Below are 22,085 nucleotides of genomic sequence, written 5' to 3' on the forward strand. Positions count from 1 at the left end.
TTGTTGACGTCCTGGACCCTACAACTATGATTTACTATCTGCTGCCATCCGCCACAGCCTTCTGAATTCCTGGACCAACACTGCAACCGGAAACATCTGTAGAGTTGGAGTTGTTGCGGCCCGGGGGGGTGTTGGACAGACGGTGCCATGTTGACCATTTTAATTGGTGTAACAAATTGAAGTAGTCTCAGCACGCCGGATGATACGTTTTCTTAAAAAAATTTCCAAATTTTATTGTGGAGACATGCTCCAAGTTAAAAATATATATATATTGTTCTTGGAAAAGCAGTCGATGGATATGTCCTTGTGCAGACGGGACAGAAGGACGAATAAGCCTACGCGTTTCGGGGATATGACCCCTTAGTCATGGCTTAGTCTGCAAGTATGTGCTTATCATATATATATATATACTAAAAGGTAAAGTTAAAAACAGGACCCCTCCCGTCTGCACTTGGACACATCCATCGACTGCTTTTCCAAGAACAATATATATATATTTTTAACTTGGAGCATGTCTCCACAATAAAATTTGGAATTTTTTTTAAGAAAACGTATCATCCGGCGTGCTGAGACTACTTCAATTTGTTGCTTCTATTGTGTCTGTGCCGGACATGACGTCCCGGGCATCCGGATGACTACAAGCACCTACTACTCCTGCATTAACAGTAAGAGACATTTATCATTTTTGTAATACGGGCTGAGACAAATTTTTCTTCTTTGCATATATTTTAATTGGTGTACCTAGTACTGGTTCTCAGTTTGGGTCTGAACTGCATCTGCTATCCTAACAAATATAAGTACTTTCTCATTTCCTTTATAGCCCTTTGTTGACCACAGCACACACAACCACAGCAAAATCTTCAACAAAAAAGCTGATTTTCCGCTACGTAAACTAAGGGATAGATGTCCTGAAACGCGTAAGAGATGGTGCTTTTTTGTGGTTTCTCTGTAATCTGATTGAATTTTACATATGGTAAATTAAAATCTGAGTTTTACATAATGATTTTTGGATGTCTGTAGTTGGATATCATTTTTTCTATGAATTCTATGAATTGACATTTAAATCAGAGACACACAACGCTATAGTAGTAAATACCAGTGTACAAAACAGACCCAATATAGGGCAACGTTATTGAGGCCTAATGGGATATTGACATCATGGTTTAGCTCCTGGATCCATTTAACAGATGCTAAAAATTTATGTATGCACTTCTAGCAATTTTTTTTTACTTTTATAAAAACTTTTTATACTATACTTTTGTTTCTGATAAAAAAATAAAGTTAGAAATAGATTTTAAAAAATGTTAACGTTGCCATTATGTGAATAGCTGTCCATCTGTTACATCCATTTTTTGCATCTATTAAATGGATCCACTAAAATGTGATGTGAATGGCCCCTAAGAGAGATATTGGGAATAAACTTGAAATTTATATTCTTTTTAAAATTATTTTCTTGTTCATGCTTTTAAGCAAATGCAATATACATAGTGCCCACAGGATGTCACTGTGAGTCACATATTTACTGCAGCACAATTTGAAATCTATGTATGAATTGTTCTGGGTCATTTTTTGGAACATTAAAGAGGTTGTTCAGACACATTTTTTATATTTTAAGTATGCCAGTGGTGATGAAAATTTTTTAAAAACATCACACTCATCTGTCCCTGATGCTCCAGAGTCCTCCCAGCACGGTCTGGTCCTTCTACTCCAGCATCTTCTCAAGGTGAAACTGCTCACTGGCTGTTATATCCCGCATCATCTCCTGAAGCCACTGATTGGCCATTAGCAGTCATTTGTGGGGATTTCCATCGGAAGATAACAACGGACCAAGAGGACCAAAATGCACTGGGAGGCGGTATAATTTTTTATTTTTTTACTGGTTTAAAAGATAAATGTGTTGTCCATTATTGCCTGGACAACCTCTTCAGGGCTGAGACCTCACATTTCGTAAAAGTGGCTTTGTTGCAAATTTTGCTGCGTTTTGGGGACGTTTTTTAGCCAAACCCAAGAACAGCTATGAAAAGAATAAGGTTAAATAGGTTTTCTGAGCATTTTATATTAATGGATTATCCTCAGGATAGGCTACAATTATCTTACCCAACACCTTACCAATTAGTTGAGGAAGTTCTCAGCTGTAGATGGAGCTGGAAGCAGAAAGCTCCATCCATTGTGTAGTGGCAGTCAGGGTCGGACTGGCCCACTGGGGGACCAGTGTATTCCCTGGTGGGCCCTACCGGATCCATTTACCTTTACCCCACTTCTGGCCAGGGCCCCCCCTCCCCCGTACACTGCACCTTACCTCATCGTGACATAATGTGTAGCGCACACTGCCCAAGCTGATGTGGGAAGAAGAGAGTCCGCAAGCAGGATCAGGGATAGATAAGCGTAAGTTCACATGGCGGAAACCTTTTCCGTCGTGTGACTTTTCCGTGCGGCTAGCCGTTCCGCACAGCGTCTTCCGGTGTTGTAAAGAAGCCACTGACTGCTGAGGCCAATCAGTGAAGGGCCTAAATGACACTATCTGTGACATCATGGGTCCTCTTCCTGAGGCTGCTGAGGTCAATCAGTGGCTTCAGCACAACCCCAGAAGAGACCCAGGAGAACAGATGAATCGGGAAGAAAAGGACGACAACAGAGCTACTTAAATAGGTGAGTAGTTTTGTTTTGTTTTTTTTAACTTTTTTTCACTGCCCCCAGCAGATTTGAACTTTAAAAGTTTAGCTTGGACAACTCCTTTAAAAGAGTTTGTTTTGTTTATTTTGTTTTTTTTAAATTAGGCTGGGGGAGGTGCAGCTGCTCCTTTGTTAAGAGAAGGAGGGAGCGTGCTGTATTTGTTATGTTTTTTTGAGCCAAGGTCAGAAATGGATTTAACAGAAAGAGGACGTCTAAGAACTTCCTATATATTTCCCACTCCCTTCTGTAGCCACTCCTGGATTTGGCTGGAAAAAAAAACATGATAAAATCTGCAACAAAAAAAAGCAGCTTTCCGCAACTTGGAACCTTAGCCTTTGAGAGGTCTTATCATAATATTTTATTATATACTAGCTGGTACCCGCGACTTCGTCTGCGGTGATTGTAGAAGTGGGTATATACAGGCGCAGGTAAGGTTTTCGTACTGTGTATAAGGGATGGGATATAAAATGTAACTGTGTATCTTGGTTTTGCTGTAATAGGAACTAAAGGAAGGGAGCTGTGTGTTTCTTACTTTCAGTTTGCTAGCAGCTTCGGCAGGAGCTATCACTATAGCAGGCAGAGACTTGAGCGATTAAGCTCCACCCCCTGGGTTTCCTGCACACCTCGCAAAGGGGAGTGTCCTTATGCTTGAGCTCTAGCACAGCACTGAAGAGACTCGGACTTCATTTAACTGTTGCAGGTCCTGTTCTGTTGGCGTGCCAGTGAAATATGGCAGGAGTGCCACTCTTGGCATGTGTGCCAGGGGTTGCTGACCTCTGCTGTAGAGGGTAATATGAATTTTGGGGCTTGCTATGGTCCAAAGTGTGTGAGATTGCAGAGATAGTGATGTGAGTTTGGGTTTTATGGGGGACCTGGGAAAAACGTATGTGCGCTATTGTGACAAAAAGTAGCCTATTGCGCAATCGAGTGTAGTGACTATGTTTGTGGAAAATTTCAGCAAAATCGGTGGAGCGGTTTTTGCGTGATTGACCGCCAAACATCCAAACATCCAAAGTCACAAACTCACAAACATTTCACATTTATAATATTAATAGGATCAAGACAATGTATTATAGGGACAGGTTCACTGTGTGCTATTGGACCATATAACACAAATCACATTGTGATGTGTGGACAATAGCACCTACCAAAGGGTTTAGTAGACTCATAATCATTGTGGCATGCATGAGGGGAGCACTACCCAAACTTCTCGCCACTCCTGCCCCCTTACTAGTGACTGACAGTCTCTGTGCATACCAGCAGATAGACAGTGTTCACCAGTCACTAGTGAAGGAAGCAAGAGGAGTTCTCTGGTTGCTATGAGTCCACTGGAATCATTAATAGCTTCTGCTATACAAACTGCATAATCTTTTAATGATGTTTTAGTTAATAGTACTGTTGATCTTGGGACCTTCCAAGATATATGGCAGCATAATATGGTCACAGGTCCACTTTGAAGAGGTTTTTAACATCAGCAACTTATCTATCAGATGATGATTGTTTTCAAGATCGCAATCGGACTGCAAAAATGCCATAGTTACATTTGGCCACATCATCTAAGAAGGTAAACATCTGCAGTCAGTGCTGTCACTATTAGCGGTTCTTAGCCGACGGTGTATGCTGTATAACACAACTCCTGAACCCACAGGAAAACAAGGATAGCTAGAACCAGATAAATAAAATGATCCATGTACTGCATGTTCACATTCTAACGAATGAAATATACTTACAAGCCAATTGTTGACAATATAAATATAGTGGGTTAGTTACTCTCTTCAGAAGATGAAATGTCTGGGTCCTCTCATGGCGCATTAGCCAACCATTGTAAATCAAACAAAAGACAAAACTTGTGTCCCCATTACTGTCAGTAGCTCCAAGGCATAAAGAAGCTTTGTAAGGCTTCTATTATACAACACAGAACATGTTGCAAAATATTACATTTATTTTCCCCAACCCCTACAGTGCTCACAGAAGTGTATGTCTATAACAAGTTATATTCTGAGCAAATAACCAGAAAATAAAGTAACAAGAATTTGATTGTAGAAAAGACAAATCGGTTTTTCATGTTTATTTGTGTATAATATAACAGACAAATTGAATTTCACAAAAATTCTCATCGAAAATAATGTCTTTGTTTTATTGTCTCTACTGGTGCGGACTGGTTGAAATGTGTTTTGCAAATAATTTTGCCATGCTGTTTTTCTATTATTACTTTCTTTCCATCACTGAGAACAACTGGAAGACTGTAACCTGTGGAATATAAATGCATAGACAAATGTAAGTAACACTATAAAGAAGCATTATTATCTGTAAAACTGTAAGCTGCTTGAGATAAATATGCTAACATTTTCATTATGCCAAGATATGTATAGATTTACAGCATCATTATGGCTATACAGCAAGGCCATCAATATGTGATCCATGGGGTCTGACACCAAGGATCTACCAATCAGTACCTGCAATACCAGACAAAGCTGCAAGCATAGATAAAAAATATCTAAATAAATCTTAAAGGGGTCACTTTTTATTCTACTGGCCCATGGTCCATGGCTTCACAAGCATAAGTCATCAGTATATATTCCTGGAAAACCAGCTATTTCAATTTACTGTAAATGAATCATTCAGTTGCATACAAGAAACTGTTCAGTTCACAGTCCGACCTGTCTTCAATGTGTGAAGACAGAGTTTACAACAGATCAGGTTACATAGAAGTCTCATATCTGTTCCAACGTTCCTGTTTCTATTTTTTTCCCTCTTTCCCACCCCTCCCCATAGACTTCTATGAATTGCAGTCTGTCTCTAATTTAGATTAATATGTCAGTGAACTAAGCAGTTTACCAGGCAGGAGACAGAAGCACTTTCCTTTGATAAGATATATTACAAAGTTCCTTATATTAGCCTGAACTATTCAATTACAAAATCAAATGAAATGACAGTTACCGTTTAATATTAGTAAAACTGAAAAACTAAACAAATTTTACTTACCTTGATAATTCTCTTCCATAACTGATAAATAAGAGTCCCCAGTAGTTATTACTTATCAGGAGTATGAATGACAACAGGTCATGTGATTGTGGAGGCCATTCGTGGACTATCCATGCTGACATCACAACATGCAGCGCTGATTGGCTGTCACAATCTCATGATATGATGTCACTTGGCATGCCTGCAAGCAAGAAGAACTGAGAACTGGCAGCATTGGACCAAAACTAGGTCAGTAAAGTAATCCTATTGCAGTTTGTGTCATTAATTTTGCATATTCAGTTTTAGGCACCTTAATTGTGAAGACACAATGCAATACCACATACAGACATGGAAAAAGAGTGATGTTATTTTTGGAGCAAAGAAGCAATACTTTTCTAATCTCATTCAACCACTTTAAGCTATATACTATATACTCTTATATAAGGTATATATGGCAACTCATACTGAATATGTTGTAAACTATACACTGTATTACTATTTCTCCTATGCTCCTCAGTTGCATTGATTTATTGGCTTTAAAATGAGCCACATAAAAGGGTTCCATACGCAGTGTAAGGGTAGTAGGCCCACAGCACCATGATAACAGTTGGGGAAAGCTTGATTCCCCAAATGCTATCTCCGCTATATACTGCCAGCACCAGAGATGAACACTCATCTCTGCTGCATATATGGGTCACTATAATGAACTCTCCAGGCGGCAGAGATGAGCGCCAATCTCTGCCACCTGAGGTGTCATAACTTTGCATAGGAGACAGTGGTCGGGGGAAATCAGGATTACCCTGACCAATGTCATGAAACTGAAATGGGGATCCCCTGTGAATAACTTCTGAAAAGGATTATTCCTATTACATGCTATTGATAATGTATCTTTGGGTTAGGACGTCAATAAGAGATCAGTGGGGATCCAACACTTGGGACCCTATTGCACCATGGCCCTTTCACTATTTCCATCTTGCATCTGTTTTATACTGTAGTAGTCGTGTGATGTTATTACAGTCTGTCATTACATTGGGTAGTTGCTATAAAATAGATACTGTCAAATGTAAATAATAAATAAAGTCCCTTTAAACAGCTGATCAGCAGGGTTTCTGAGTGTTGAATCTCCTACTCATCTCATTGATTTCCTTTCCTAAGGAGAAGTCATCAACACAAAGGAGCTGGAATACCACTTTAAAGGGGTTGTCCACTTTTTAAAAATGAATGGCATATCATAAATATAGACTATCAATTGTAGACTGTTTCTCAGAGAATACAGCTCCCAGTATTGTTTATATGCTGGATGCTTTGCTGCTTACTCATCATATTCTTGATAACAGCAGTTGTGGGTACTATAAGCTGTATCTCTTTCAAGTCTCTGGGATACTGTTGCTGTACCCATAACCAGTGCCAAGGCCAGCGTCAACACAATCAGGCGAGATCAGGAGATGTTGTTATTTGTAATCTGCAGCCTGGGATCTGGCCAGTGACCCCAGGCTGCCTGGAGTCCCCCGTTACCTGGTTGATCCTGCCAGGACCTCAAGCAAGTCAGCCTATGCGTCTGCATAGACTGACTTCCTCTATAGACTGCAAGTCAAGTGCAGTCTGTGTATTGCAGTCTATACTCACCGGCCACTTTATTAGGTACACCTGTCCAACTGCTCGTTAACACTTAATTTCTAATCAGCCAATCACATGGCGGCAACTCAGTGCATTTAGGCATGTAGACATGGTCAAGACAATCTCCTGCAGTTCAAACCGAGCATCAGTATGGTGAAGAAAGGTGATTTGAGTGCCTTTGAACGTGGCATGGTTGTTGGTGCCAGAAGGGCTGGTCTGAGTATTTCAGAAACTGCTGATCTACTGGGATTTTCACGCACAATCATCTCTAGGGTTTACAGAGAATGGTCCGAAAAAGAAAAAACATCCAGTGAGCGGCATTTCTGTGGGTGGAAATGCGTTGTTGATGCCAGAGGTCAGAGGAGAATGGCCAGACTGGTTCGAGCTGATAGAAAGGCAACAGTGACTCAAATAGCCACCCGTTACAACCAAGGTAGCCAGAAGAGCATCTCTGAACGCACAGTACGTCGAACATTGAGGCAGATGGGCTACAGCAGCAGAAGACCACACCGGGTGCCACTCCTTTCAGCTAAGAACAGGAAACTGAGGCTACAATTTGCACAAGCTCATCGAAATTGGACAATTGAAGACTGGAAAAACGTTGCCTGGTCTGATGAGTCTCGATTTCTGCTGCGACATTCGGATGGTAGGGTCAGAATTTGGCGTCAACAACATGAAAGCATGGATCCATCCTGCCTTGTATCAACGGTTCAGGCTGGTGGTGGTGGTGTCATGGTGTGGGGAATATTTTCTTGGCACTCTTTGGGCCCCTTGGTACCAATTGAGCATCGTTGCAACGCCAAAGCCTACCTGAGTATTGTTGCTGACCATGTCCATCCCTTTATGACCACAATGTACCCAACATCTGATGGCTACTTTCAGCAGGATAATGCGCCATGTCATAAAGCTGGAATCATCTCAGACTGGTTTCTTGAACATGACAATGAGTTCACTGTACTCCAATGGCCTCCACAGTCACCAGATCTCAATCCAATAGAGCATCTTTGGGATGTGGTGGAACGGGAGATTCGCATCATGGATGTGCAGCCGACAAATCTGCGGCAACTGTGTGATGCCATCATGTCAATATGGACCAAAATCTCTGAGGAATGCTTCCAGCACCTTGTTGAATCTATGCCACGAAGAATTGAGGCAGTTCTGAAGGCAAAAGGGGGTCCAACCTGTAACTAGCATGGTGTACCTAATAAAGTGGCCGGTGAGTGTATAGTATTGAATCAGCGATCAAATTCTAGTTGGTTCAAGTGTCCTAAAGGGACATATGAAAAAAAATTTAAAAAGTGAAAAAATGTAAAATAAAGTGTATGAAAAAAATTTAGTTATAAAGCCCCAAAAATTCCCTTTTCTATAGAAAATGAATTATTTAAAAAAAAACTAAAATTAATAAAAACAATAAATATTTGATAAACCACATTTGGCCAGCAGGCCAAACTACCACATACAAGACAGAATAGTTATAAAAATATATAAATTTTATTTAGAAAAGTACATAAATAATAATAATGGATTGGAGGTAAACAATGCATCAGCTATGGATGCAATGACATACATACAACTAGGCTTTCATAAGGAAATATGCTTTACATTTATAGTCAATACAATATTCAATGAAAAGAGTTCCTCACCCCATAAGAATGGGCATCATTAGTTATATACAGATGGATAAAGATCCAAGTCACTAGCACTTCTTACTAGAGGGCCAATACATTTACATTTGATATTGTAGACAAAAGAAGACATATGAGCAACATTGAACTTTTACCTGTAAGTATGTCATGCATCAGAACGTGCCCCGACGCGCGTTTCACCACGCAAGTGGCTTCGTCAGGGGGAAGTTAGCTACTTCCCCCTGACAAAGCCACTTGCGTGGTGAAACGCGCGTCGGGGCACGTTCTGATGCATGACATACTTACAGGTAAAAGTTCAATGTTGCTCATATGTCTTCTTTTGTCTACAATATCAAATGTAAATGTATTGGCCCTCTAGTAAGAAGTGCTAGTGACTTGGATCTTTATCCATCTGTATATAACTAATGATGCCCATTCTTATGGGGTGAGGAACTCTTTTCATTGAATATTGTATTGACTATAAATGTAAAGCATATTTCCTTATGAAAGCCTAGTTGTATGTATGTCATTGCATCCATAGCTGATGCATTGTTTACCTCCAATCCATTATTATTATTTATGTACTTTTCTAAATAAAATTTATATATTTTTATAACTATTCTGTCTTGTATGTGGTAGTTTGGCCTGCTGGCCAAATGTGGTTTATTTAATAGTACTACCCAGTATTGCCCTATATTTTTTGTGCAACGTTAAAAATAAATATTTGATATCGCCACGTCTGTAACAAACTATACAATGAAACTGAAACAATATTTAATGCGGTGAATGTTGGGAAAAAAAATGGAAAAAACCCTCCAGAAGTAATGATTTTCTGCCATATCACCTTACAAAATATACTATAAAAAGTGATCAAAAAGTCTTGGTGGTGAAATTTGGTGTTCCCAATGTACTTCGCTCAGCTTACATATTCACTTCACCATCCACCATAATTTATTATCCATAATTGAATATGCAGCTGATTGTGAAAGGTGAAAATTACAATTTTTACAGGAATACGTCATTTTAGTGCGTAATATGTTGTGCCCGACTTGTATCAGAGATGAATGCTCCAAGAACTGTAGTGCTTAACAGTTTTTGGAGTGTCCTCATTTAAAGAGGACCTTTCATTTCCCCAAACGCGGTTTTATATACCGTTAGAAAACTGACAGTGTGCTAAATTCAGCGCACTGTTGGCTTTCCCGTTATGTGCCCTGGGGCAGGAGATATCGGTGGTGTTATAACGGCACCGATCAATGCCCACTTGGCATTGAGCATTCCTTGCTCTTTTAATAGAATCAGGCTCTATTCACATGGTGGAATCTGGCTCTGATTTTGCAGCGGATTTTACCCCCAAATCAGCGGCAGATTCTTCCCTCATTCTGCCTCCCATTGAAAACAATTAGTGCAGGATGCTGAAAAAAAGAAAGCATTCTGCTTGATCTTGCTGTGGATTCTGCAGCTGATTCAGAGGCCACAGCTTGAGACTCCGCACTGGTTAGACCCATTTATTTGGGCCTAATCAACAGTGTGCCTAAAATTCCTCTTTACTTTCTGATGTCTGAAGAGGTTGTATCTACTTGTATGGAATATACCGTATTACACTCCACTCCAGTAGGTGCACCTCAGCAAAAAGAAACACCCATTTGCGCATGGGTTGCTCGAAAAGGGGCCCACTGAGCCTCTGTCGCCCAGGGGTCCACAAAAACCTGGAGCTGGCCCTGACCAGCACTATCAAGAATATGCTGTAGGAAGGGGCCCTGCTCATAGTTTGCAGTGGCGCATACAAGACTAAAGTTTAGTTACATGACTGTCCATTCATACTCCTAAGCATAGAAAGAACAGAGAAATATATCAATAAATAACAAGTTACGCTAGGTTCACACCTGCGTTCATCTGTCCGTTCTGAGCTTTCCGTCTTCTGCATGCCAGAAGTCGGAAAGCACAGACCGGGTCCGGCCGTGAGCGGCGGTGAGCGTTTTATGCTCTCCGCCGCGAAACCGGATTTTTTTATCCGGACACAGAGTACTGCATGTCCGACTCTGTGTTCGGATTATAAAACCCGGTTTTGCGGCGGAGAGCGCAAAACGCTTACCGCCGCTCACGGCCGGACATCTCTCTCACCCATTCAAATGAATGGGTGAGAGAGACTCCTGCAGGTTTCCGTCTCCTGCCTCTGTTTTAGGCAGGAAACGGAAACCTGCAGAACGGAGTTCACAACGCTGATGTGAACGAGCCCTTACACTGAATCTATATCATATATCTGCTTAGCTCCATCTACACTATTACATAATGCCTACAGACTAGAGTGCATTTTCATTGTGACAGTTTCCCCTTATGAGTACCCCATTAAGTGATCACTTAAGTGGTCATAAAAACGTAACCTACTGTTTCTGAGTTTGGGGGAATTCAGAAACATTTCACACAGTTCAAGCACAATTCTGAGGAGCCAAGACTCCATTGTCAGCTCATTGTCAGCATGTAGTGAGCAAAGGGGCCTGAAATGTGTGATCACAATGAGTTTGCTGCTGGCAATCCACAGTGGCAGCAAAGAATATGAGATTTTGACAAATTTCATATATATGTTGATGGGCCTCAGAAATCATGTGAAGGGAACTGGGATGTCACAGCCGGTGAGAAATTCAACAGCAAGAAGGCAGCTGAGCTGCAGGACTGGGAGTACACCGGAGCATCGACAACAGATAAGTATTTTTATTTATTTATTTTTTTTTTTTACTTCCTCCAGCCTAATTAGAAAATATTATTTAGCGTGGACAAGCTCTTTAAAGGGGCTCTATCATTAGATTTTGGCCATTTGAGATAATCATATGCCTGAATAGCCTTTAAAAAGGTTATTCAGGTGATGCTAATCGTTTTTTTCAAAGCCCCCCCCCCATTTTTATGATTTACCGGTAAAACAAATATGCTAATGAGTCCCTCCGTGCACCCTGGGCGTTCCGTGCACCCCCAGCGTCATACCTTCCTCTCGCCCACCTCTATTGCTTGTGCTCTAAGTCGTCCTCCTCCCTGTGAGTAACCGCCTCCAGCGTCTGTGTTCTCGGTGGTAGAAAAATCTCAGACGTGTGCAGTAGCATGCCCGAGTGTAAGATTGGAGTAAGCTCTAGCTCCTTGTTTCTGTGCCCGACCAGCTCCAGGGCTGCTCATTCCCAGCAAAGAGTCCCGGAAACCTCCCATCTTGCTGTGTTGCATAGGCAGGCGATTTTCTAAAGGTCCAGCAGAAACAGCAGGGTCAGCGCTCCCTTCGGAGCTACTGCGCATGCCGGAGATTTCAATTCCCTACCCCTGAGAATAGGGCATGCGCAGTAGCTGATTATTTGATTATCTCAAATGGCCAAAATCTAATGATAGAGCCTGTTTAAGGTTGGGGGGGCCCCGCGTGCCGTAAACGCCATGATTGGCCTCAGTGGTCATGTGCAGTGGGGACTTCTGCTGGAAGAAATCAGTGGAGCAGCCGGACTGTACAGTGCTGGGGGCAGCAGGGACAGATGAGTATGACCTTCCCCATCCTAAAAATATATATATATTATCCTGGGCAACCCCTTTAAATAGTAAAAATAGATTTGAAAAAACTAACATATCTCTTTTTAATTATTTAAAAAAAAAAAAAAAAGTAATACCTTCCCTTCAAAGACCGTCTAGAGAGAAGCCACTCCTATAACATAACATTCATAGATTTCATTCTATGTTATGAAATCTAAACCAAATCCATTTAAAACCTAACATCTCAGATTTCAGTACCGATAAAATACAATCTTCCACAATCTGCTATAAGCAAAGTTCATAGCAATCCAGGAAACTTTGAAGGGCCCAAGCTCTCTGCCGTTACGCTTATATAACTAACCTAAAGAGAATATTGCAGTGACCTACAGTTTATTATTGGTTAACAGTGATGGACTTTTAAGATGTGCTGACAAAAAAAAAGGTAGGACCAAAGTGTCAGAGAGCGTGGGGCCCAAATGCTGGGACCTAGGACCTTCAGCAATTGGGAGAACAGAGACCGAAAAGGTCTTTGAAATGTTCCATGTGAAAGGAGTGTTGGTGTGTATCCATGGCCAGCACTTCATTCAGTTCTGTGGGGCTTCCAGAGATCCCCATCCCAGATATGGATAGGTTATAGAGAATAAGCGTCATTTGTGGCTCAACCCTTGTAAGCTAGGGAATGACATTTCCTTTGAGTCAGTTCTTCAGGCACGCGGAAACTGAGAGTATGTTCATTCAAAGTTTTTTGCAGGTGGATGTTGAGCTGGAATTTGCCTCCCACTCTCGCATTCATTTCAATGACAGTCAGCTGCATATTTTTCAGCTAGAAGAAAATGAATCATCATGACCCATCTTCTGGCAGATTCCTCTTTGCAAACCCCATTGAAATGAATAGGATGCAGAAAGAAAAAAAAAACTACTGAAAAAGTTTTTTTTCTGCCTTCTATTCATTTCAATAGTATTTGCTAAGCAAAATCCACCTGAACATAGATCCTGAAGATTCTTTTTTCCTGTAGCTGATTTTTTTCAAAAAAATCTGCCCGACTCCCATTAAAAGAGTTGGGAGGTGTTTTTAGGGGAAGATTTTGTGGCAGATTTTGCCTCAAAAATCCACCTGCAAAAAACTCTGTGTGAACTTACCCTAAGTCCAGGGCCGCAAGAGATGGAAACTGCTCTAAAAATCGTTTTACATTAAGGGCAAAGTGGATTGGATACCAGCGAATTTCATGCCCACTTTGCGATAAAAACCACAGTGTGGACACGCCACGATTTCCAAAACATGTCAATTATATGTACCGAAATGTCGGCAGTTTCCTCATAGGTATAATTGTAACAAAAAGTCTGCGAAGGAAAACTCCGCAAACTTGCTGTCTAAAGCGCCGTGAAAATAACCGCAATACGTTACTGCCACAGTTTTTCCCGCAGCGCTTTTTTGCTGTGGGATGTCCCGTGGTGCCTTAGCCTAAATCACTCTTTCAGTACATGACTTTAGTCACTGAAACCATAACTCATTATAGTAGTAAAATAATGAGAAAAGACCTTGTAGAAATTAATAAAGAAAAAAAAGTTTAGATTATGGAATATATTACCGACATCTCTCAATGTAATGTGTACGTAAAGTGACCTAGATTTGCAGATCAGTAGGAACACGTCGGCTACTGGCATTACTTGCCAGTGACATCCTTCGATTTGGGGAGAAGGTAATAGGTCCATCGCATTCTTTATACTGCTTGCGTTCTGGACTCTGCTCCCCTAGAGTATCTGGGGTGCTCGGCCGGCTGCTTCGCCTCAGATCAGACTTCGAGTGTGCCCATGATCTATTAGCATTAAAGCTGTAACGTCCCCTGGAACTGCATATGGAATCCTGTATGAATGCACTTCTCTCGCCCACTCTAGAACAATGCCATGGAGCACTGATCCTTCTACTTTTCCGGACTGCATTGCTGGCTATAGAACACATGAAATTGGGTTTGGAGCAATCTTCATTGTCTTCAGAAGGCATCTCAGTCATTGTTCCCATTGGTATACTTGGTGTACTTTCAACACTTGAGTGAGTGCTTCTAATGAAACCAGTTTTTCGCTGTGGGTGTTTTTTTACTGGCTTATTGTCAGAAACCAAGGTTTTGCTTATCTTTTCATTATTGTTAGAACTACTGTTGTGAAATTGGCTTTCTGCTGTATTTGCAGAGTTCACCTCATTGGCAGATTTTGTTTCCTGCTCATCAAGAATGCATGTATTACTGTTACCAGGGTGTAAATCTACAATGGGATGGAATCCGCAAGGAGGGTTTAAAATTGGATAAACAGTTGGGTCATTTTGTTTTTCCATTAACAAAGTGTAGTTGCTGGGTGCTGAAGGAAGGGTCTTACGTGGGCTAGCTGATGTACCGATGCATGTATGAGTGGCTGTGGAATGTTTCTTAGATTTGTTATTGTAAAAGTCATCAAATTCGTCTTTCAAGTTATATCTTATTAAACATCCTTTCCTGATTTTTTTTATTCCAAGATGTGCTATTTCCAAAATGTTAAGAAACAGAGATACTCCAGCTATGCACTGCATAAACAACATAAATACTGTCTTCTCAGTAGGTCTTGATACAAAGCAGTCAACCACATTAGGACAAGGATCTCTTTGGCATTTGTAGAGAGGATTCAGTTGAACTCCATAAAGTAGATGCTGACCAACCATAAAACCAACCTCAACACCAGATCTAGTGAATATATGTATGATATAAGTGCAGAGGAGTGAACCACGGAGTGGAGCCTTATTGAGTTTTCTTTGCTCAAGTTGTCGAAGTTCACGCTCCAATCGCTTGCGATCCTCTAACTCATAATCCACACCCTCAAGCTCTCCTTTCAGCTGAGCTTTCTTTTTATGTCTTTCTTTCTCAAGAGCTCTTAGTCTATAAATGGCATGTCCCATGTATACCAATGATGGTGAAGAAACAAATATAACTTGAAGAACCCAATATCTAATCAAAGATATAGGAAATGCTTGGTCGTAGCAGACATTTTTGCATCCAGGCTGGTCTGTATTACATACAAACTGTGATTGTTCATCATTCCAGACTTCTTCAGCTGCTACACCCAAAACCAGCATACGGAATATAAAAAGAATAGTAAGCCAAATTTTTCCAACTATTGTCGAGTGAATATGGACTTCCTCCAGGATGACCCCAAGGAAATTCCAGTCTCCCATCTTTAGTCCACCATCTCAATACTGCTGGACATAAAAAAACAATTCAATAATATAAATTATTCATCCATTGAAATGTCAAATAAAATAGCGCAACATTACATTTTATTTAAGCATAGGAGTTCTCTGTTATTGTATTTATATCATTTTTGTTAATTTTATACTGTTATTTATGTGTTGCACATTTTTCATATCTACCCTTCAAACTCATCTTTGTGTCTGAGATAAAAGAGGAACAATGGCTCCTTTTTTTTATAAGAAGAAGACATGACTAGTAATCTGTTTTACAAGCACTCTATATACTAAATAAATATAAAAACTTTAGTCATCTACTTGTTTTACAGCAAATATAAAATAAGACTCCTCGAACAGGTTAAATTCATTGTCAGTACCAGTTTATAGACGTGGGGATGTTTTGCAGCTGCGTGACACTGCTTTCTTTTATTCTAGTAAAAAAATACAATCCGCGTACAACATTCAGATATAAACCCACTTAATATGTTAATATCTTTTAAAATGATGCCTCATTTTTATGAATCTAGTCAATAAAACATCATGAACCATCAGACAATAGCTTAGTGCTTAGTTTTTTGTTTTTTTAAATGTAGATTGTGAGCCCCATGTAGGGATCACAATGTGCTTTTTTTTTTTCTTCTTTCTATCAGTATGTCTTTGTAGAATGGGAGGAAATCCACACAAACACAGGGAGAACATACAACATACTGATGTTGTTCCTGGCGGGATTTGAAGTGCATTGCTCCTTTTGACTTTGTATAAAATTGGTGCAAATTTAGCCAACGTTACCATATGTATCAGGCTATTTATCATACTAGTAAAATTATTTCTATATATTGATGCTATATGACTTTTATTTTATGTATATAATACAGGATATTGGTAATGCAAACACAAAGAATGACAATATCAAACAATAAAAATACATATGTCACTCAATATGATAAAGATCCCTGTATCAGAGAGAGTGATTTGTTATTCTTATCCAGCGCCAAAACAACAGATTCCTAATAGCTGCAACATTGCATTGTATATATCGTACAACATGACCTTTACCATTAGTGTAATGCCTAAAGCCTCCATGTACTACAACTTGTATCAGTTTTTCCCACTTTTTCTTACCTTACAGCTTTAGTTATTTGCTCTATAGGATGAATAAAGGTATGCTCTTTTACTACCTAAATGTATTGACCTAAATGTATTGACTAGAAACCTCTATCCACATACCCACGGTTACATAATGTTATCTACAGCTATTTATATGTAGTATGCAGTAACATTTTAGGTGTTAGCTTAGAGGACAATGGGCAGGTTGTTACTTGCAGTCATATATAGGAAGGGATATACAATACCTTTTAATTTTGCTCAGCCTCAGGTAGGATTCCATGGAGTAAAGCTTGCTCTGTCCTGTAACGCTGTCATTGTGATGTGGGTAGGAGGGAAAGCTAGTTCTGTGCTCATCTTGTACTCTGCCTATAAAAATCAATATGTGTGCAGCCTGACATTGCTTCCAGCAACATTTAAATGGTTTGGGTAACCCACTCCATTCCAGGGGCTTGTCTGAGTAGTATTCATAGCATATACAGAGTGACTGGCAATCCTGTTATCCTGTTGCATGGCCATAATAAAATACAAATTTTACAGTGTTTCTCCAATTTGGCATTAGTTTAGATTTATATTAGGAAATCTCATGAACAGCAGTTTCTTCATGTATTACAATTATTATTAAGAACCACAGTGGTGTCTGTATATATATGATATGTTCCTTTATAAGGGTTTATGAAGCATAAAAACATAGCATTATAAGGATAATAAAGACCTGCCATCTAATTCAGCCTCGACTGGAACAATGCTGATCCAGAGGAAGGCAAAAAGCCCTACCGTATGAGACTGAAGTCAGTTTTACACATCTTAGCAGAAATGAATGACCAAGGATGTAATATATAAATTGGCTGGGTCTATAATATCCATATTATGCTTGAACAGGACATACAGAAATGGAGCTTTTTAAGCTCTGACATGGCCAATGCCTTACAGTTTTTCCACACTCCTTCTAAAACCATGGATATCAATGGCCTGGTAAAGTCACTGATAAGAATAGATCTTATCAAGGCCTATGTTATGCAAGACACAAAGTTGGCCGTACATGTGAGATAGTTATTAGCCAAAAGTTCTTTCATCTGACAGCTATGTCATCCAGATCCTCCATACTCAGGCATATCTGGCTGCATATATATATGTTCTGAATGGGAAGAAGGGAAAAAGTTGCTTCCAGATGCTAATATCAGATGCTTGTTTTCCCTTGAACAAAATGATCAGGTAACTAAAATCCAACTGCCCAAAACTAAAACTCTTGAAATTTGCTGTTTGGGGGAGAGGTAGACTATACAACCACTTGCAAGTAATACCTACTGATTACCAGACACTCATTCACAATTTCCTAAAATGTCATCCACATAAATTGTGTAATTTATTTGTCTTCGATTGTTTCAGCCCTTGGGTTCTGTCAGTAGCCTTCTTCTGGGGTTTCTCATAGTTCTTTGAGACAGACATATGTGCCTAAACAGAAGCAAGAGGATTGGGGCCGCTACAGTGCAACTGAAAAGTTGAAACTCAGGAAAGATACTAGTTGGCTTGACATTAGACCTAGATAAAATCTCAGATACCCAATGTGTCTACAGTATATTAAAATAAACTGGATGTGATGAGTATTTGTTTGAAGTACAGTGAGAGCACTGGGCCATGCTAAAGTGAACTGGGGGCCCACATGGCTCAGTGGTTCATCAGGGTATTCTCCTGTGGCCCAGTTGTCTATATATGCTGTGGGGAATCGCTCAGGTAGATGCTTGTAGCAGTGCAGGAAACAGGGACACAGACACTGGATTGCACACAAGTTTAGACTTTATTCGGTACTATTCCGTTATCGGGCCAGCAGCAGCGCATTTCAGCACCAGCTTTCGGGACAGCAGTTCAGTTCAGCAGCGGGAATTACAATGACATCCGAGGACTGCTGGCCCGATGCTTGTGCCCAGTAGCCAGTACATCAATGACCCCCCCTCCATCTCCTCCTCCTTCCAGTGCTGCCCCCCAGCTCTCCTTACATCTACCCCGTACCCTCTCCCCGCCACATGACTAAGCCGATGCTGGCCCGATGATAGAGGCCGTGCTTGTGTGTAGTAGGCAGTACATCGATCGATGCCCTCATCCTCCTCTTCCTTCCAGTGCTGCCCCCCAGCTCTTCTTACATCTGCCCCGTACCCTCTCCCTGTAATAGGCCTCACCGTAAATCTTGAGCAATGAATGCTACTAGATAGCCGCCGGACGCTGCAGAAAGTTTGTCCCTCCGGCTCGCTGTAGCTCACCGTTCCTATAGTCGGCGTGTTTCTTGTCAGGGCCTGGATTGAGCCCCGGTGTCTTTCCTTTCGGTCTCGGTACTAGCGCTGAGGTGAGGCCTAGTCGTGTGGCGGGGAGAGGGTACGGGGAAGATGTAAGGAGAGCTGGGGGGCAGCACTGGCAGGAGGAGAAGGATGGGGGAGGGGGGTCATCGATGTACTGGTTACTGGGCACAAGCATCGGGCCAGCAGTCCTCGGATGTCATTGTAATTCCCGCTGCTGAACTGCTGTCCCGAAAGCTGCTGCTGAACTGCGCTGCTGCTGGCCCGATAACGGAATAGTACCCTTTATTCACTTGTAGCGCATACACTGCCTTTGCAGAGGCACAGAATAAACAAAACAAAACCCTTCTCGGCTGAGAAAATAACTTAAACGTAAGGAAACTTTTGCCTGACTATACAGGAGACTGGCTACCAGTCTCCCAGCTTGGTAACAGCAATGGGTGGCACAGTACCTGCTTTGGAGGTCCGGTCTGGACAGGTCAGCTCTGTCAGTGTGGAGCCACACTCCTAGTCCTACACACTGACTATTATCAGGCCTGATTAGTCAGCTGACCTCCCTGGTGTGAGTCTTTACCAAACACCCTTTAGCTGCCTGGCTGAGACATAACTGTCTTCCCAGACTACACCCTTCACTCTTTCACAATGCATATTCAACATCTAATTATCCGTAACAGTAAGAATTTAAAGGCTTAGAGTAGTGATCAGGGGTGTAAGGCAAATGTGGTTGTGAAATTTTGGAATTTTTGTTATGTTACGTGTTAGTTTTTCCTGTTTCCATTTTGTTCACGATCCACATATAATGATAGACTGTGATGCAATTACCGTACTGTGACATCACTGTGGATCATCCATGGACTATGATATCACTGTGATAATTACTCTTGTTTTACTATAGTTGATTGACTTTGCTCAATACCTGAGTACTGTTACATGGCTGTCTTCTTTACCCATCTGGTTGATATTGTGAAATTACTCCATTTATTATACCTGCACTGTCACATTATTGTGTTTAATATGCCTGTTCTGTGACATCACTTTCCTTTTATAGGGTGGCATCATTGAGTGTTGCACTCAGTTCCTATGACTTCACCGTCATATACTATGACATCAGTGTGTTTTCTATTCCTATTTTGATGTTTCTGTATTTCATTAGACTTTAGCATATTTTTTTTTATAATTAATACATAAATATGGTTACTTTATCGGTAGATATCCGGCACAAATAAAAAGGAAAATTATATAGCAAAAACTTATTGTAACAAGTCTGAAGCTGCTGAAAATAAAAACAAAAGTAAGGTGGATGTTTGATTTGTGGCACTGAAAACTCAGTGACACAGGCCATGAGGTCTAATCTATATATTATTGATCTCTATGTATATGAACATCCGTTCTAGACAACCCACTTTGCCTGAAGTTTTATGCATACCATGTGTCTGGGTCTATATATAGAAATAAATCATTATTCAGTCATTACAGCAAATTAGGAACCTTGACAAGTGACAGCCCTTATAACATAGATATAATCACCTAGTAAAATATATACATATACATTCTGGTACCGCCATCGTTTTTTCTAGCATTGCTATACTCAATGTATTATCCAAATACACAAGAAAATGCACTAGACTCATTTAGCATATGCAGCATATACTCTATGGTCTGGATACCAGTTGACAGAAAGGACGCCCTGTAGTTGGAAAAACACAGAGAAGATCTACTAAACAGAGAAAGGGCTTGGAGGATCTTAGGAGGAAAGGCTACACAAGTATATAAATAGCTCATACAAAAGATATAGTAAAAAGCTGTTCCATAGAAAATAATTCTTTCTAAAGACAACGAGGAACTCCATCCTAGAGAAAAAAGGTTCCTTCAAGCAATGGGTCGCCATGGAGCATGCCCTCACGGAGACTCACCTTCACTTGCTCCCCTGACAGGACTGAGAACACAACATAGCTCTTAAATCCCACCCCACCATTGGCCCTACGCTGTACGCCTGTAGGATACTTTTCCCGAGGAAGCAGATCTCCCTTTCACCTTTCCCAATGTTTCCCATACTGGGTAACCCGGCCTTCCCTGCGCTTTGCCTTATAAATAAAGAATATAGAAAAGAGGTGACAAGACTTCTTTACCATAAGAACTGTAAAATCTGTAAAAATAGCCTACCCCAGGAGCTGATCACAGCAGCAACAGACGATCGCTTCAGAAAGGCCCAGATGTCTTCTTACAGAAAATAGCATTAACTTCCGTATAACTGTATGAATTTCTTGATGTGTAAGTTAATCGACTGTGATCTAGCAAATTCCATCCACACTGTGGAAAAATAGGAGCAGTGTACACAATGCGATTTCAAAAACTGTCAAGGTTTTGGAAATCACAGTACGTCAATTATACCTATGGAAATGCTGGCAGTTTCCCTTTAGATATAATGGAAGCAGAATCATTTTCTGTGAAAAGCACTTGGGGGAAAAACCGTGATGTGTTGCCGCAGCATTTTTTCCCAAACGCTTTTTTGCTGCTGCCTACTACGTGGGGCCTTAACCTAAAACTCAACATGTGAGACACTACATTTTACTTAACCTATTTATGCCGGAGGTTATATATTTTTCAGTTCCAATAATGGAATTCTAGGCCTAAATAGGTTTATTTAAACATTCATTTAGGCTACAGCAAAAAAGCACTGCAGGAAAAACCGCAGCTTTCCTCTGCAGAGTTTTTGCTTCAATTATTCCTATAGGGAAACTGCTGGTGTTTTTCTAGGTATAATTGACATGCTGCGATTGCCGTTGTGTGTATTCTCACAATGTGTGGATAGGATTTTCTAGAATCCTGTCCACTTTGCAGGGACTGTAAAACACCGCTTTTTTTAAGCTGTTTCCACCATGGCCAAGCCATGGCGTTTACACCACATGGAACCTCGGTCTTAAACAAAATATGGATGAAAGAATTGGAAGAATGCATAAAGAAGAGATGAAGGTAGGCGGGGAAGGCAGAGCTGATTTATATTCATATTAGCTATTTATTTTAGTGCTTAGAAACTCGGATCCTAAGACTTATTTCGCATAGTGAATGTGTTAAGTATTGACTTATAAAATGCACGGTCAT

At 40.6% G+C, this 22,085-nt stretch overlaps 1 protein-coding gene across 2 annotated transcripts; it reads right to left on the reverse strand.

The window, feature by feature from the left end:
- Nucleotides 1–4,753: 4,753 nt before the first annotated feature.
- On the reverse strand, nucleotides 4,754–17,060 carry GJA9 (gap junction protein alpha 9). 2 transcript variants are annotated; one of them, XM_075264625.1, is made up of 3 exons: nucleotides 16,941–17,060; nucleotides 13,967–15,597; nucleotides 4,754–4,923 (listed from the first exon to the last, which is right to left on the reverse strand). In XM_075264625.1, the coding sequence occupies exon 2, from the start codon at nucleotides 15,574–15,576 to the stop codon at nucleotides 14,002–14,004; it is 1,575 nt and encodes a 524-aa protein (XP_075120726.1). In that variant the 5' UTR covers nucleotides 15,577–15,597; nucleotides 16,941–17,060; the 3' UTR covers nucleotides 4,754–4,923; nucleotides 13,967–14,001. The 2 variants fall into 2 exon arrangements, with proteins under 2 accessions (XP_075120726.1, XP_075120727.1); XM_075264626.1 differs by having other exon boundaries at nucleotides 13,967–15,600; nucleotides 16,941–17,016.
- Nucleotides 17,061–22,085: the final 5,025 nt, after the last annotated feature.

Source organism: Leptodactylus fuscus, chromosome 2 (genome assembly GCF_031893055.1).
Source record: "Leptodactylus fuscus isolate aLepFus1 chromosome 2, aLepFus1.hap2, whole genome shotgun sequence".
NCBI lineage: Eukaryota > Metazoa > Chordata > Amphibia > Anura > Leptodactylidae > Leptodactylus > Leptodactylus fuscus.